The 16,401-nt window shown below is 37.0% G+C and overlaps 5 protein-coding genes and 1 long non-coding RNA gene across 10 annotated transcripts; 3 read left to right on the forward strand and 3 right to left on the reverse strand.

The window, feature by feature from the left end:
• Positions 1–16: 16 nt before the first annotated feature.
• On the reverse strand, positions 17–2,740 carry LOC149731901 (armadillo-like helical domain-containing protein 3). Its single transcript, XM_089885458.1, has one exon. It carries the CDS (start codon positions 2,588–2,590, stop codon positions 527–529), a length of 2,064 nt encoding a protein of 687 aa, XP_089741584.1. The 5' UTR covers positions 2,591–2,740; the 3' UTR covers positions 17–526.
• A 215-nt stretch (positions 2,741–2,955) lies between these two features.
• LOC149731902 (putative GTP-binding protein 6) lies at positions 2,956–7,307 on the forward strand. Its single transcript, XM_089885460.1, has 9 exons — positions 2,956–3,386; positions 3,663–3,792; positions 4,164–4,331; positions 4,577–4,711; positions 4,998–5,179; positions 5,377–5,494; positions 5,769–5,862; positions 6,144–6,298; positions 6,675–7,307. The coding sequence occupies exons 1-9, from the start codon at positions 3,077–3,079 to the stop codon at positions 7,084–7,086; spliced, it is 1,704 nt and encodes a 567-aa protein (XP_089741586.1). The 5' UTR covers positions 2,956–3,076; the 3' UTR covers positions 7,087–7,307.
• LOC149731903 (uncharacterized) lies at positions 6,948–10,796 on the reverse strand. 2 transcript variants are annotated; one of them, XM_089885491.1, is made up of 6 exons: positions 10,438–10,796; positions 9,665–9,898; positions 9,237–9,306; positions 8,430–8,501; positions 7,926–8,071; positions 6,948–7,530 (listed from the first exon to the last, which is right to left on the reverse strand). In XM_089885491.1, the coding sequence occupies exons 2-6, from the start codon at positions 9,857–9,859 to the stop codon at positions 7,303–7,305; spliced, it is 711 nt and encodes a 236-aa protein (XP_089741617.1). In that variant the 5' UTR covers positions 9,860–9,898; positions 10,438–10,796; the 3' UTR covers positions 6,948–7,302. The 2 variants fall into 2 exon arrangements, with proteins under 2 accessions (XP_089741617.1, XP_089741618.1); XM_089885492.1 differs by having other exon boundaries at positions 7,916–8,071; positions 10,438–10,793.
• On the forward strand, positions 8,499–16,129 carry LOC149731904 (uncharacterized). Of its 3 annotated transcripts, none has more exons than XM_089885499.1 (5): positions 8,499–8,518; positions 14,397–14,474; positions 15,255–15,315; positions 15,381–15,458; positions 15,622–16,129. In XM_089885499.1, exons 2-5 carry the CDS (start codon positions 14,400–14,402, stop codon positions 15,837–15,839), a joined length of 432 nt encoding a protein of 143 aa, XP_089741625.1. In that variant the 5' UTR covers positions 8,499–8,518; positions 14,397–14,399; the 3' UTR covers positions 15,840–16,129. The 3 variants fall into 3 exon arrangements, with proteins under 3 accessions (XP_089741625.1, XP_089741627.1, XP_089741624.1); XM_089885501.1 differs by lacking the exon at positions 8,499–8,518 and adding an exon at positions 9,455–9,478; XM_089885498.1 differs by lacking the exon at positions 8,499–8,518 and adding an exon at positions 10,886–11,045.
• On the forward strand, positions 11,886–13,519 carry LOC149731905 (uncharacterized). 2 transcript variants are annotated; one of them, XM_089885503.1, is made up of 4 exons: positions 11,886–12,047; positions 12,103–12,279; positions 12,389–12,495; positions 12,669–13,519. In XM_089885503.1, the coding sequence occupies exons 1-4, from the start codon at positions 11,958–11,960 to the stop codon at positions 12,970–12,972; spliced, it is 678 nt and encodes a 225-aa protein (XP_089741629.1). In that variant the 5' UTR covers positions 11,886–11,957; the 3' UTR covers positions 12,973–13,519. The 2 variants fall into 2 exon arrangements, with proteins under 2 accessions (XP_089741629.1, XP_089741628.1); XM_089885502.1 differs by having other exon boundaries at positions 12,389–12,464; positions 12,669–12,746.
• Positions 13,456–14,108, reverse strand: LOC149731906 (uncharacterized). Its single transcript, XR_016385742.1, has 2 exons — positions 13,749–14,108; positions 13,456–13,679 (listed from the first exon to the last, which is right to left on the reverse strand). It is a non-coding gene; the product is annotated as an uncharacterized LOC149731906 (long non-coding RNA).
• Positions 16,130–16,401: the final 272 nt, after the last annotated feature.

The raw sequence follows: 16,401 nt of genomic DNA on the forward strand, positions 1-16,401 counted from the left end.
TTTTTGTTGATGAATATCTGAATGGAGAGACAAATGTCACAGCATGCATGAATTTATCAGGAAATATTACGATGTAAATTAATAAATAAACAGAGAAATGGAAGTTTACACACAAACATTGGGGTACTTGAAATAATTTTGATCATTATTTTTTCAGGAATCAACAGTTTGGAATTAATTTTGTCTTTTATTTCTGTTTGTACTAGATAGATTATAAAGTGGTATAAATGCATTACAGTGGCAACAAATAATAGTATATATATATATATCCATTTAGCATCCAATATTCGGTAGTAATTTCTTGCTATGAAGCAACCTTGTATTTTTCAAGCATTTTGAAAATGTGGCATTTATAAATAAATACACCAACTTCATGTCTAGATGTATAGGCTTTAAAATATAAACAAAACAGTAATATGAATATTATATACATTTGACATGATTTGAAAGCAGTAAGCCATGTAGGCAGGCGCACAGTAAAATATGAAGGTAGGCTATATGATGCGTACACTATCAATTAAATCAACTATATACTGGAGTACTTTTGTAAATCGACTTGTTCAAATGTAACATTTCTTCTATAGCCTTGAACAACAGAACGGACTAAGTCACTGAAAAATGAAACTTCTTTTGGTCTTTCAGAATATCGCTCGAAATGGTCCAGATTGTCCTGCAAGCGAAGTGTAAGACTATCGTAGTTGTTTCTTACCACTTCTAGCACCTCTTCTTCAGTTAGGGTGGCTTGGTTGTTGTCCTTTGAATACTTGTCGATTTTTGGTCGGAAATGCAGAATAATAGCTCTGATGTTCACAAGCGCGCTGTTGAGTTTGGAAGCAAACTCTTTATATTCCGGGTGGTTTATGTAACGTAGCACCAGGGTGTACATGGTGTCGAATATCTGGGACATGCGCACAATCTCGTAGTACAGTTCATCATAACTGGTGGGAGAAGGTAGGAAAGTATCGCCGAAAGTTACAAACATATTGAACAGGTTAACTATCTGAGTCAACAAAACAAAAACCCCGTTTTTCCATTGAGCGATGAAGCTATTTTCGTTGGACAAAACAAACTTAAGAAACGTAAGTAAAGCGCTCCAGAGTTCTTTCCAGTGATATTGAAGCCTAATCTGGCATTTCTTCTCGTAGCACATTAATCTGTGGATGATACCAATACACCTCATATGTTGCATAAATGGGAAGTCCTTCATCATATGCGTTACAAGGAACTCTGAAGTGAGATCAAACAGCCAGCAAGCTAAGGGTCGACTTCTTTCACAATCTGCAGGGCGTGCTTTGCGGTGTCGCATCGGCATTCTGTGAATCGGAATATGAAAAATCATATTTGCGTCGTGCAGAAATGAATTAGCAAGCTGGTCTTCAGTGATGCATGAAAGAATTATGAAACACAGCTTTGAACTACTGATGTTCTGCTTCACTTTGGTGTCCTGCATGATGATAGACGTGTATTGGATAAAAGTGCAAAGGACATTGCTGGTCTTCCCAATAGGAACAACAGAATCCATCGTAGGTGTGTTTGGTTTACTATGACGCATCTCTCCACCTTTTGGAGTTGTAGGGGGGGCTTCCATAAGAGCATCAGGGTGGGAATGTGTAAGTACGGATATGAAATTCCTGTTGAGGTGTACAGCTTCATACAGTGCAAGCAGTATTGCTTCATTGGACTTGATCATATGTTTCTGTACATCAGAATCACCAATAAACATACTGCCTACCATGTTTGTGATAGTGGAGAACAGACCGGAACTTTTTGATTCTTCTTGTTTATTGGTAAACTGGTTGTTAAACGTAGCCAATGACATTGAAATTACAGAAGAAAGGCCGTTTAGGGCCAACTCGTTATCCAGTATTGAAAGTTTCATAATATATGGGTTAACAGACTCATATTTCCGATAGTTGACCAACAGTGTCAGCAGAAGGATAATATCAACACCATGTCTGCTACGCTCCACAGGATCGGCAAGCATTTCAACTAGAGCAGCTTCTATTCCTTCTTCTTCTAGCATCACATATTCAAGAAATGTGTTCTGGCTGACATTGTCCCTTCCTGTCGAGATGATGAGCAGCAGTTGAAGAGCCAAAGTTTTCAAGATCGGAGGATAATTTCTCTCAAGGTCTTCTTCCTCATCTTCCAAGGATCCATCCACAGTATTTGTGAGGATGGAGGTCAGCGATCGAAGGAGGAGCTGCATCTGCACATCCGCTGATCCGAAACCAACCAACAAATCAATCACTTCAAACCCGTGGTCTCCGAGATCATGTGAGAGGATGATCCGAAACAAACAGGACATCGTCTGGAGAGAATTTATCTTCCGGATTAAATAATCGCACATAATATACTCCGCGCATTTTGCGAAGAATCGATTTAAATCCTCCTTAAAGTTTAAAAGATCTTTGATGGTCATTGCTTCTAACTTCTTCTCCAAGTAGTCCGTGTTCGCTCGGAGTAGGAAGAACTCATCCCAGAAGTTGGGGTTTTCTAGCGATATATCCTCCGCTTTGAAGATTGCATCGTAAAGAAGCAAAACTTTCTCTTTCAGCGGTTTCTTGCCTTCAGATCCACGACGAAGCATGTTTTCGTGATTGTTAAACTAAGAAATAGTACCTCAAAATTTTGCAGTCTTTTTAGGTTAAATAAAGTACACCTAAAGTACGTATTATAAATATTGTATTTCTGTTATTTTTTCCCTAACAATAGCGTTCTTCAGTGAACCTTAACCGTACCTCATAAAAATCTTATACACAAAATGATGTTTAAAATAATTCACGTATCTTTTCTACAATTCATTTGGTTCTAAATTTTCTTTACAGACGTAAGTGACATTAAAATGCAAAATATATTGACTTAGGAGCATAAAATGTTTTTCTAATACAAGGATATCAAGCGCTTTTGTTTCAAACATATTTACGTCATATGGTTTCTATAAAAAAAAGTCCCTACTTCTGGGGAAGCACCTTAACCTAATGTCGGTTTTGAGGTTTTTCACTTTTGTGTAAAACATAAAACTTGTGTTTTTAGTTGTGTTTCCTGATTACACGCTTACAAACTCTAAAGAACTATGCTCAGAAACTTTATTTCGATAAATACTCTTCAGTACAAAGAAGTAAAACGCATTGGGGCGAAGATTTGTAATTTTGCACAGCAAGCAAACAGAAAAACTCAAACAAATTTAACACCAAGTCGTTCAGGTAGCGTGTGGTCTCGTCGCCGTAACTTAAAAGATCAACTTATCAGCCCATCCAATTGGCGAAGATATACGAGCGAAGTTTTTGACGAGTCTGAAACCGAAGACCTGAATACTGAAAAAGTAGACTGGTATTTGGGATCCACACGAGCGGTGTTTGTAATACAACCGTACGAAGCAGAAGGTAATAAAAATTTTCATGTTAAGTGTTGTGAATCCCCCTGCCTCGTCATATGCTAACCCCTGGGCTCAATCTTATCTATTATATAGTAGATAACTAGATAGATTAATAGGTAATATATTATTAGCATAACAGCCACTGTACAAGTGGATAGTAAGTGTATTGTGCGTACGTATAAACACCCTTGTGGCACGAGGTATCTAAACACCTGTGTTATAATGATTGTTGATTACCTACCACTTAAGAATAAAGCAAGTTACATTCAAATACCTATTACAGATGTGAGCAAGGACGTTTATATATCCACCCCACACATAACTAACCCACAACTTGAACTCGATGAATCTGTCGCGCTGGTCGAGACTTTACCAGATTGGAAAGTACATGGTAGTGTTATCTTACGCATACGGTGAGCAGAAGGGTTTTTGGTTTAGACCAGAAAATGTATTTTTCTGCTTGTTTTATATTTTCTAACATCTTTGGTGTTTAGTTTCTGCCCAATAATATAATTTTTAGCACATTCCATTTTTTCCTAAGATTTAAGGTGCTTTTTTCACACAAAACCATTGGATCATTAGTGTTAAACTGTTAACATATGCATCACAGATGGCTATATTGAATACACACTGTTGCCTTGATTTAAGTGTTTTCTTTTAGTTGTAGCAATAATTTATGTTTTGTCTAGAGACTACTATACTGTTATATTGTACAGTTTAACTTGTTTTATAGATTAAGATTTAATAATAATTAAAAATAAATTATAACAATTTAAATTTGCAGAAACAAAAACAGCAATGAGATTTTTTCCAAGAAAAATTTCCAGAACTTGATGGAAAAACTGAAAGAAAAACAAACTGTGAACTCGTTGTTTGTTAGTGTGGAAAAACTTACGAATATTCAGAAAGCAACTTTACAACAGGCGTCAGGCTTGGAGCATATTTTTGACCGGTAAAGTAAATATTTATAGTTTTTGCCGTTTCGTATAGGGCAGGGGAAGTTAAGACACCTTTTTATTCTATTTTTTATCCCATTAGGCAAGAAACGAAGAACATTTAGAGAATTATAAAATCGTATTCTTACGACTCTCATAGACCGTTGTTAAATAGATATTTGAATATTATGTGATGATGGTACCATTGGTATCACATCTTACCCCCATCCTTCTATATTATTCTTTCTCATAAATGTTCCAGCTACAGTCTTGTACTTCAAATATTTAAACTGAGAGCAAAAACCAAAGAAGCCAAACTACAAGTTGCGCTTGCTCAATTACCAATGGACAAAGCTACAATGAAAGTTCCTAATGAAACATCAAAACACCAATCTCAGTATGTAACAAACATAATATTTTTTTAGTCTGGTGTACATTCCAGGTCTCCTGGCACTAAAATACGAACCTATATATAATAGACTGCATTAAATTCACCTCATATAACCGCAAGAAATAACTTAACTGTAACAAAACTTCTAAGCAACTCTTCTTAAAAAAATAACTTTATATTTATTGTGATCAACTGCTAAAGATTAGCAATAATTCAATTGTAAACCAAAATTATATGTAGTACATAGTACTGCACCTAAATCAAATACTGGAGAACCAATTTATTTATCCAGGCACCAGCAGGGTAAAGGCAGTGGTGAAACATACAGTGAACTTGTAAGAAGAGAATTCAATTTGAAAGAGCAACGTTTAATGAAGAGATTAAAACACGTGAAACGAATTCGGAACGAGCATAGAGAAGCAAGGAAACGAAATGCTGTTCCTGTTGCTGCTGTGATTGGATATACTAATGCAGGTTAACTATTGAATGTAACTTGTTTATCCTCACTTGGCGAGGCAACTACTGTAACTAAGAATACAAGTGTTCTGTTTCAAATACCTAAGCTAATGACTTTAATATTAAAACAATTTTGCTCCTAACATTTTATCTTCTTTTGATTTAAAACCTGGGAAATTAAGTTTATTTTTACAGTTTCCAACATTTTTCTACAGGCAAGACAAGTCTTATCAAAGCTCTATCTGTTTTGTCTGAACGAATTCAACCGAAAGATTATTTATTTGCAACTTTGGATGTGACTGCCCATGCTGCTATTCTACCTAACAATTTACGGTAGTTCTCTATCTTTTGTATTATATTCTACACGGGTGAGATAAATGGGACCTGAGTTTCAGGCTAGAATTGGCTCATTACCCCAACACCTAGAGTGCTATGGCATTTCTTTCTTATTCTCAACCTCTACACAAAGTTGTATTTACATGTTCAGTACTGTGGCTCAATCATAGTACCATCCTGGGTTTCGCGACTCTTCGTGACTTTTTTCACCCCCTCTTTGTGCGACAACGAAACTATGACAAGAAAAATAAAGTTTTCTTATTATTTCCAGCTATGTACTGGTTGATACAGTTGGTTTTCTATCCAAACTACCTCATTCTTTGATTGACGCATTTAAAGCCACAATGGAGGATATGCTACAAGCTGTAAGTAAAAATTAACTTGTTTTAGTTTAGTTTAACAAAATAAATTCTAAAATACTTATATTTTGACAAAAAATATGACAGTATTGTTAACCTTTGAAAAACTATCAATAAATGAATGTCACTTTTCTGTATTGCTGACAAATTGGACAACCCTTAAGTGACTACTGGGTTGGCTCAATTATCTTTAATTGGCTTGCGACAGTATACACATTGGGCGATACCACCATATAGAATACCTATAGAAACCATCTTAGTAATAAAAGTTTTTTTATTAAATTCAGGACCTTCTCATACACGTTCGTGACATAAGTCATCCGGACACAAAAAATCAGCTGCGTAATGTTTTGAAAGTTCTTTCCCAACTTAAACTACCGCCATCATTGTTGGAAAATATTATTGAGGTCCGGAACAAAGTTGATTTGGTGAAACCAGTTCGGTAAGTTGGTATATGCAACACTTATGCAACACTTATGCAATACTTAAGTGGTTATTTATATGCAGTAGTTTTTTAGGAAATAAGTTTATTTTCAATAACATTTCGAAGGATGAATGTGACTTATTTAATCTTGAGTATCGGGGCAACGACAGTTGCTGTAACGCCGAAGTTCTGTTTCATACATCATGTCTACTTAAGGCGAATGTGTTGTAAACTGTTTATCGTGTCTACACACTGTGCTAACAGCTGTGCCAGAATTTTGTTGGAGATATGTATGTGGTATTATTGTTTTAAAATTTACATCACAACTAACTGTAATGCCAAATACAATGCGTTGGTAATATTCGCAAATTCAGAATTCCTCTCAACTTTTCAGTGATGACCCGTTCAGTGAGGTCGTTGGTAAAACCAAGAAAACAGTGTTTCCAGATGTAATTGTACCAAAACCTCGTTCACTGACACCTGGTGTGCGCAGTCTTCGCCCGGCAGTTATCTGTCACGTCTCTGCTACAGAAGGAACAGGTTTGTCAAGTCTTGCCATTCAAATACAGAATGGAATAATGAAAGCTACTGATCGAAAAGTTTGTACACTACGGGTTCCTGCCGTTGGAGGGCACCTTGAATGGCTTAGGGAACACTGCGCAGTGCATGAGGTGCGCGGGAGTGGCGATTTTAATTTGGAGTTGAAAGTAATTGTGGCAGACTGGCAGTTAGCGAAATTTACGAGTACGTTTGAGGACGTTGAAATTTTGCCACAGAAATTGGACGCAAAAAGTTTAAAATCGTAATTACTGTATGAAGGGATTTTAAACTGGAAAATATAATATGAAACAGATTATATATACAATGAATCAATACTCAAATTATCATAAGATGGAAAATTGCTAACTGGAACTTTCGTAGAAAAAGGAAAAATAGTTTGAAATTGGAAAAACATATTGGAATAGAAATGAAAAAAGAAAAACAGCGATAATTTGAAATTTGAAAATAGGAATCATTTTATTTCAAATGTACACTGTCACTTTGTCGGCGCATGAGGTGTGCGAAAAAGGTGGCAGTCTGACGCCTTGTTTAAGCACGGGAAGGGACACTGGGAGTGAGTTGCTGCTTGTTTTCGGGCCGGGAAAGCAGGCGTGGGCGTTTCTGCGTTGCTTTGTTGACATCGGAGCTGCTGCGTGTTTCTTCTGGGTAGGAACGCACAGACGCGTATGCGCGCGGCATGGCGTTTGGCACTGGGGAAAATATGAAGATTAGTCTTGCTGTATAAATAATACTTTATTGAACTATTTGTTTTGACACTGTGCAGCACCCTAGTGTTGACGGCTGTTTTGTGTAGCTGATTTTCTACAAACCGGCGTTTGTAGGCTATATGCGTTAAACACTTGCCAATAAATGGTTAAGTATTGCGTCACGACCAAGTTACCAACAATATTGCTGGAAATCGTTGCAAATTAAACTGAAAATGCTGCAGATCTACTGCTACAGGTTATATACAGTGCATACTGTATACGTTTACATGTACAGGTACTACTTAAAAATACCAGTTAGATACCATGATATGTTTAATGAAACTTGCCAGCACGATGAAGCGGTTTCAGTTTCAGCTACCTATCTTACCAATGCCTACCACCGATGCCCTGTGGCTGTGTCCGAACCGTGTTGACTGTACCATCCCCTTGAACTTCTCAGGGGTGTTTGGTGGCCATTGAAAACATTGTCGTTGTATTGTGTTACGGGTGTAATGGACCTCTGGCTGCTTTCTTTGGATCGGGGCTGTGAAACGTTTTTTTGTTTTTTATTAGAGTTGAATTCGGTAATAAAGTGACGGGGCAACGACAGTCTTTATAACACGAGTGTTCTGTTTCGTACACACCTCGTGCCCGCTTACGAGTTACCATCAGGTAAGTTACGTTATGCGTTTGGATTTTTTTGAGAGGCTAACAATATAGACAACCCATTAGTGTCCACTGGGTTAAAGCAATTGCAGTTTGATGTTTTGTACTTAATATACGCGCATACTGTGGTGGCAACATCGAGCAACGAACCCGTATCTTCTGGTTTATAGGTGAACGCTCTAAGTCTAACCGATCAGCAACAGTACGTACCACTGGGTTATTGACGCTAATCTTACCTCCCTGGTTTGCAGGTATCATGTAGTTAGCAAGCATATCGGGATGGTGGGCGCAAGAAAAGTTTGTCGACTCTGTGGATTAAACACAAGTAAGCAGGAAAAGCAACTTAGTGTATAGGTATAGGAGAATATCGTAGCGCCTTTCAAGCCCAGAGTTAACGGGTTCAAGGCCTGGCGCTGCAACCTCTGTGGTCGCGTGTTTTCTTGATCAGGGAGTGACATTAATTCGTTCACATGCATAATAGAACAAAATTCGTTTGACTGTTTTTTCGTTTGTTGCCTGCTTCGTAGCATTTCGATCCAAACCATGAATTCGGTTTTGGAATTTTTGAATCTGATTTTAAGTTCTAAATGTTTCAATATTTCCAAACTGTTATTGACGAATCTATATTTTCAAACTGTATAATGCTGTGCCAGCGGTAATGGTCAATGTACGAGCCGTTGGATGACTCGCGTCCTTTACGGAAGGCGTGATTTAACCCAATTTATCGATAACCAAATGCAGCTAATTATTACGTGGCAAACTGTAGAATGGTACAGTGCAAACTGTACACGCGTGCTTGTGTGAAAGGTACTATAATTAAAAATACGCGTTAAGTTGTAGAAAACGAGTGGCAAATATAGCAGGGCAAGTAGTAATTGAAAAGCGTTGGGTTTTTAACACATAATAATAACTTTTTATTTATCTCCTTAAAAACGATAAGGAAAAAATGTTTTTAACGAAAAAGAGCCAATTTCCGGCAAAACGACAGTCGTTTTTATTCGTTCTTGCTGTATTAGAATGCATAGTATAGCCCATATACTTACGTAGATGCGGTAGAGTGACGCCGCACCGAAGTACCGGCATAAGTTGGTTCGGATTCCAGATACCGAAAACCTGTTGGAAACAACCACAGCTTGATTTGCATAAAAAGTTGATTAATTTCTATACAAAACTATAGACAACATGACGTGTATGTAAACCGTTGTTTTATGATATTAATATGTTGATTGGTTAGTTGTTAGTTGGTTCTCATGTAGCTTTGAAAGGCGAAGTTCTAGGAAAGCAGGTATAAGCATGAGGAATTTATATTTTTTGTTTTTTATGTTTTTAACAATTAACAACGGTATTCTGGAGTGGCTACAGTTATATATTCTTGTATATATAATTTCTTTTCTACAAAGTGGGACGATAAAAGAGAATAATGTACACATGTTCCATTTTACCCCACCGTAATATTACCAATAGCACTAACGTGGTTGTGGCGATTATACGGGCTTTGGTAAACAAGTCCAATGGGCTGTGGGTTCTGTCTCCTAGTTGGCGAGTGTAGTCGCATTTCTTCCATGTTTTCCTTCGCTTTTGCCTGCTCTACTTTACTGCGGAACCCGTAATCCGAGAGCGTGGTAGTCCTGGGCATTTTGCTTCTTTTCGTGAACACATTCGCCATGCTGGATGATTAAGCCGCTCCGCACACTTCTTAAAACGTCTGTAAAACAAAAAAATAAAAATATATAGTAAAGTGCGGTAAGATGGAACAAAACAGAAAATATAGGCTTTATGCGCTAACGGTATCCCATCTTACACCACAACTGTATTTTTACTTTCTTCTATATACACGGCGTTTCATTCTTCCGCGAATATGCTAACTTAAACTGCTGGTCTGAATCGCTTCTATTTTCCATTTACTGTATTTGTAAACGCCCCCCGCCTATTTCAGCAGTCACACCACATAAACCTTGCAGAACTTATTTGGTATGAGATAACATAGTTATTGACGGAAGATCCACGCTTTAAACCGCGTTGTGTGGTCTACAGTATATTCGCTGTTTGGTTTCGCCCAGACAAGCAAGCACGAGCCCTCATTAAATTTATATCCTCATAGAATCTTACTCGCAGAATGTTCTATTGCAAAACTCGCGTAGACTACAATACAATACAAACGCTCGTTAAGCAAGATTTTGGTTTAATTTGAAAGTTTTCTTTATTGGGCTAAATATAGAAGCCTTTAATTTGTTGTACTGTTACCTTAGTCTTCGGTATGTTCGCCCTCCTTTTCGTTCTGATTCTTCGCCTGCAACACGAATTCCTATCTGCTGCCCAAACGAAGGCAATCCTACTTTTAAAACTATTGTTTTTTGTAAACAAGTATTGATATAGTATTTGGAACGAGTGTTCGCTCATAGTAGCTTTAGTACCATTTGTGACGTCAAATAACAACTTTTAATTGATAATTTTTGCATTTTAGTACAGTATAATAACAGTACATTCAAGCTATAATATGTGATACGCTTAATTATTAAGCTTTTTTGCGATACAAATATACAAAACCGATTTATCCGTCGTTACCAAATAAAATTTATAGTGATCAAGACACCCCAGGTCATATTTGCGTCCAGAAACCTCTAGTGTGAAAAATTCTCTTTCCGAGTTTAAAGGAAGCTCTGTAGTGGCTTAATAACTGTTCCAAGCATCCTGTTTCGCAAGCTTGCGTTATTGTGCGCGTCTAACTATTGGACTGTAGGATATATACGCTGGCGTGAGTTGTCTCGCTGTTTGTCAGTTACGCTCTGCGCTATAGTCAGTTTATATCAAACTAAGATATATACAGTTACTTAGTTAGAACTGACTGCTTGGTAAGTACATTAACATTTTAACCTGACAAAAAAATCAAAAGTTGCATATCTAAGATATTTGTTGTTATTAGTTTAGGCAGCATTATCCACACTAAGTCGTTTAGATAAAATCAGTCCCGCGTTTCTGTTAGTACACCCATGTTATCGGTTTGTTAAGGTCGCATATAGACCAAAACTGTTTGAAATTGGTTCGTTCATTCGTGTAAACATCATTTTTTTATTTGTTATAAGCCATAATTATGGTGCAGTCATATAGGATCTCTTCATTTCATATTCACAAAACGTTTCGCGCTGCTTTTATTCCATCGTTGGTACCATATGTCGCGTTACCAGCAGATCATCAAAGCGAGCCACGCTATATAGTAGCATAGTATACTGAAGTGATAGTACGCTAACGAGACCACGTGACCACTTTTCACGCATGAGTGCACAGTTGCACTTCGCCCGACAGTTCAGCCAGACAGTGCAGTATAACAGTGCAAGGCAGAGTCCGTATATAAGCATTTTTATATGTTTATATACGGAAAAGGATCGCGAAAATTGTTGTATAATGTACAGTGACACATTTTTAATAGTTTAGCGAATTTGACTGATCGTTTGCGTAAAGAAATTACATTTGTAGCCAGATTGGAAATAATCATCATAGAGTAGCATATATACAATGGCCTCTGCTTAAACGAAAGTTTTCTGGACGACCTATTTGCTTATTCACTAACCACAGGTAGCACCAGATATAAGAACTTTACAAGTAAAAATCTCAGAACTTATGCATTGAGTTCTGATCTGGCAGATATTCAACCCACTGTAATTATTGAAGATTTCGGAAACAATTCTAATGCAATTCACTGCGTTGTAGCAGATGGATTAAACATCAATAGAGTATTTTTTAAACTTGTAAGTTCAACTGGGGGCATGGATTACGATTCTGTTCTGGTTGCCCCAAATCCCTTTTCAGAAGAACGGCCTATATTTCTTTGTTCCGATCCACCACACTTGTTTAAGGTAAACTACTTTTTTTCTTATTTCTAATTTTTAATATTCAAATATTTTTTTGCAGACTGTCAGAAATTCACTCTGTTCATCGGGTTTTACTGGTACTCGGTTGATGAATTATAAAGGCATGGATATTTTATGGCAACATATTGACCAGCTATACGAACAAGAACAATCAACCATGTTGTTATTTCGAACCCGTTTAACAAAGGCACATATTCATCTAAATCCTTTCTCCAAGGTAGATATTTAATAACATGCAATTTCCATTTGTGTGACTAATGGTGTTTTAAACTTGCACCTTCTATATTGTACTTGGAGTTTTAAAAACAAGTTTATTATTTTTTAAGATGAATCTTAAGCTGGCGAAAGATATCTTCAGTTTACAGGTGGCAAAAAACTTGGATTCTGTCCAGGGAGCTGAAGGTACAGCAATGTTTGTGGCTCATGTTACTGAGTAAGTTACAGTAAATTTACAAATTTCCTGTAACTTACTCAGTTTACAAATTTTACAGTAATTTTCCCAAATTCTTAAAATAAACATCAATTATGAATGTGAAACAAAATGATATATCAAAGTACCCTTTTTCTGTCAAATATTTTTATATTAATTAGAATGTTTTTATTTAGCGTGAAATGGGCAGACGAATGCAAGACCCAGATATACATCAGTTTGGATATTCTGTTGCACACTATACCCAAAGAAAAGTTATCAAAAAAATTAAAGGTGGGAACACCACATTCGGAACCAAAAATATGTGGACCACTGTATGTGATGCTCCGATGCCCAAAAGAAAAAAGTTGTAACTTTTTTTCTTTTACCGTTTTTTTTTTTTTTTTTTTTCTTTTACCGTTTTTTTTATTCTATAATCCTAATATTGATCTCAAGGAAGGGCATCTGTCCTGCTTTATCAAAAAAAACCTTGAGAAATGATGTATTGGGTAGGATAGCAGGACAGATCGACACAGTCGAGGCAAAAGGGTATTTAAATTTATGGATAACTTTTCGCTTCTTAAACTGTATACACATGATAAGCATAAGCTGAATAATAAATAAAACATTTATACTGCACTAACTGATCGCACCCAGAGCAAAACTCTTTTTTAAAGGTCGGTATTATAATAAAATTTTCGAAATACAGTTCAAACAAGAATAATAAAAGGGCAGGAAAAGAACAAAGAAAAAATAAAGCAATGTGTTAAAATAAAATATAAGCGTTCATATATTTACAAATGTGTGCCGGGAAAACGACAGTCGTTATAACACAGGTGTTCTGTTTCATACACCTCGTGACCATTCTCGATAATTGTGTTATTTATAATTTTATATGCTCCTGTTTAGTTAAAAATACTACATTAACTGCTGTCCTCTTCATCCCTATCACCATGTATGTATATCCAGCAAATGATCGATAAATATTTTCATAAATGTTGTTTCCCATATTTTATGAAACACTGCATTAAAATCAATTTCCCTTGGATTTTTGTGTGTTTTCTTCACAGCAAGAACGTAGATTTGCTGGAGCACATACAGGTAGTCTGCATATGGGCATTTCAGCAGTCCAGGCACTTTCACCATCATGTCAATAATTGCATTAGAATTGTTTCCGAAATCTTCAATAATTACAGTGGGTTGAATATCTGCCAGATCAGAACTCAATGCATAAGTTCTGAGATTTTTACTTGTAAAGTTCTTATATTTGGTGCTACCTGTGGTTAGTGAATCAGCAAATAGGTCGTCCAGAAAACTTTCGTTTAAGCAGAGGCCATTGTATATATGCTACTCTATGATGATTATTTCCAATCTGGCTACAAATGTAATTTCTTTACGCAAACGATCAGTCAAATTCGCTAAACTATTAAAAATGTGTCACTGTACATTATACAACAATTTTCGCGATCCTTTTCCGTATATAAACATATAAAAATGCTTATATACGGACTCTGCCTTGCACTGTTATACTGCACTGTCTGGCTGAACTGTCGGGCGAAGTGCAACTGTGCACTCATGCGTGAAAAGTGGTCACGTGGTCTCGTTAGCGTACTATCACTTCAGTATACTATGATAGTAGACTATAGACCAGAATGCGGGAAGAAGCATAATACGTAGATTCGGATAACTCGCCATGTGTAAACCAAGATAAAACAAAACTTGTTTAGTTTCAAAACAAACGTGATAAGCCATATGTGGAACATTCATTTTTATACATCGCTGAAAATGGTTTAAGTTTTTTAAACCGAAACTTAAAAATCGTATATATCATAAATGCGCTGTATTGTTTGTATTAAAACTAACCAGACAATTTGTATTTATGCGAAAAAATTTGTACAATTAAAATCAAATTTCCATGTTTTTAGGCAATGTACAAAACTGGGACACCTGTCGTTTTGCTATTCGTTGTTGTTGCTGTTGTGCCGCTAATCGAGTGCTCAGGGGTAAGTTAAGTAAACTCATAAGTTACATAAGCGGTAACCTGTAAGCAGGCACGAGGTGGTAGGAAACTGAACACCCGTATTATAACGACTTTCGTTGCCCAGCTATGCAAGGATAAATAAGTTACATACGTGGTAACTTGTAAGCAGGCACGAAGTGTATGAAACAGAACACCTGTGTTGTAACGACTGTCGTTGCCCAGCTATGCAAGGATAAATAAGTTACATACGTGGTAACTTGTAAGCAGGCACGAGGTGTAGAAAACTGAACACCCGTATTATAACGACTTTCGTTGCCCCACTATGCAAGGATAAATAAGTTACATACGTGGTAACTTGTAAGCAGGCACGAAGTGTATGAAACAGAACACCCGTGTTGTAACGACTGTCGTTGCCCAGCCATGCGAGGATAATAAGTTAAATTTGTGGTAACTTGTAAGCGGGCACGAAGTGTATGAAACAGAACACCTGTGTTGTAACGACTGTCGTTGCCCAGCTATGCAAGGATAAATAAGTTACATACGTGGTAACTTGTAAGCAGGCACGAGGTGTATAAAACTGAACACCCGTATTATAACGACTTTCGTTGCCCCACCATGCAAGGATAAATAAGTTACATACGTGGTAACTTGTAAGCAGGCACGAGCTGTATGAAACAGAACACCTGTGTTGTAACGACTTTCGTTGCCCAGCTATGCAAGGATAAATAAGTTACAATAATTCAACCCAACTGATCTTATTTTAGTTAAGTTCTTAATCTCTTTGCTAACTATTTTACTTCAGGTTGAGCCAGTTACATGCACTTACTCATTGAAAGGGAAACATTTGCAGACAAAGTGTGAAGGTGCGATATTGTGTTAAGACTAAAACAAAAAAATGATTTTTACATGAGCCATTTTTTATATCCAGAACATGCTGGTGCATATTGCTGCGGGGAAAGAAACGCTCAATGTTGTTATAAAGAATTTCAACCTTACAGCAAATGGTGTAAGTATATAAAGACGTGCCCGCATTAAGCGGAAACACTTGCCGGCTTTTCTTTGAATGAAATAACATGATACAGTCTTCCTTTTCGTTCAGCTTATAATAACCAAGTATGCTAATCAGCAACTTGAATAACTAACATGTGCTGTATGCTGCCGTTTTCAAGGGTTTGCAGCGGCAATGGTATTCATAGCAGCACCGATCGTTCTGGGAGGTTTCTGTGATTCGGACGGATTCTGTTTCCCTTGCTGTTGTTTTGGTTTCGGGGGAGGACACGGGCACAGTCCTTTCGGAGGAGGCTCTTCTTCGTCGTCTTCTTCCTCTGGGGACTCAGATAGCGGAGACAGCGGAGGGAGCGGAGGGAGCAGCGGCGGAAGCTTTTAGAAGATTTTTCTCAAAAACTTCGTTTATTTCCATCCGGACCTAAAATTGCTGTAATTTATTTTCAACTAACAAATCGGGCACACAACGTATGTCGTTGTGGTTATAAATAGTATATATGTTGCGAGCGGCATATATATGTAATGTTTGAACGCGAAAGGAGGTGTATGGTTTCGTGTTTGGTACAAAGACATTTTGTTTTGAAATCGTAAAACGATTTTTTTTCTGACTGCCGCACAAAATGCCATTTGTCTCGTCTTGAAGCACATAAAATCAATTTTCGCATACAGGAAGCACTGTTTTCCATTTACAAATGGTAAAGCGTTTTATTTTGCGGTCGCAAACACGTAAGCTTATACAAAGTGGAGATGGATAAGCTTTTCTATTTGTGGATAAATTATTTAATAACTTTGCCGCATTGCTACAAATAACCCGCATATATAGTATGACCCGGGAAAACATATATTAAAAGTATATAGGGTATTTAATAGTTTGACTGTTGTCAGTAAATTAGCTACAGGCTGAGGTACGACGGTTCATTTCCCTTTATCGTCCCATTTGGTGG

Source organism: Ciona robusta, chromosome 9, assembly GCF_009617815.1.
Source record: "Ciona robusta chromosome 9, ASM961781v2".
Classification (NCBI taxonomy): domain Eukaryota; kingdom Metazoa; phylum Chordata; class Ascidiacea; order Phlebobranchia; family Cionidae; genus Ciona; species Ciona robusta.

Bases quoted from the DNA above. Each gene is read 5' to 3' on its own strand.
- LOC149731905 (XM_089885503.1), top strand. From the start codon at position 11,958: ATGGATTACGATTCTGTTCTGGTTGCCCCAAATCCCTTTTCAGAAGAA. The intron at 12,048-12,102 runs GTAAACTACTTT...ATTTTTTTGCAG, and splicing joins ATCCACCACACTTGTTTAAG to ACTGTCAGAAATTCACTCTG. The intron at 12,496-12,668 runs GTAAGTTACAGT...GTTTTTATTTAG, and splicing joins TTTGTGGCTCATGTTACTGA to CGTGAAATGGGCAGACGAAT.
- LOC149731904 (XM_089885499.1), top strand. From the start codon at position 14,400: ATGTACAAAACTGGGACACCTGTCGTTTTGCTATTCGTTGTTGTTGCT. The intron at 14,475-15,254 runs GTAAGTTAAGTA...ATTTTACTTCAG, and splicing joins CGCTAATCGAGTGCTCAGGG to GTTGAGCCAGTTACATGCAC. The intron at 15,316-15,380 runs GTGCGATATTGT...TTTTATATCCAG, and splicing joins TTTGCAGACAAAGTGTGAAG to AACATGCTGGTGCATATTGC.
- LOC149731901 (XM_089885458.1), bottom strand. From the start codon at position 2,590: ATGCTTCGTCGTGGATCTGAAGGCAAGAAACCGCTGAAAGAGAAAGTT.
- LOC149731902 (XM_089885460.1), top strand. From the start codon at position 3,077: ATGCTCAGAAACTTTATTTCGATAAATACTCTTCAGTACAAAGAAGTA. The intron at 3,793-4,163 runs GTGAGCAGAAGG...TTAAATTTGCAG, and splicing joins AGTGTTATCTTACGCATACG to AAACAAAAACAGCAATGAGA. The intron at 5,180-5,376 runs GTTAACTATTGA...ATTTTTCTACAG, and splicing joins GATTGGATATACTAATGCAG to GCAAGACAAGTCTTATCAAA.
- LOC149731903 (XM_089885491.1), bottom strand. From the start codon at position 9,859: ATGGCGAATGTGTTCACGAAAAGAAGCAAAATGCCCAGGACTACCACG. The intron at 9,307-9,664 runs GTTAGTGCTATT...TGTTTCCAACAG, and splicing joins CGTATAATCGCCACAACCAC to GTTTTCGGTATCTGGAATCC. The intron at 8,072-8,429 runs GTAAGATTAGCG...AACGTTTCACAG, and splicing joins GATACCTGCAAACCAGGGAG to CCCCGATCCAAAGAAAGCAG.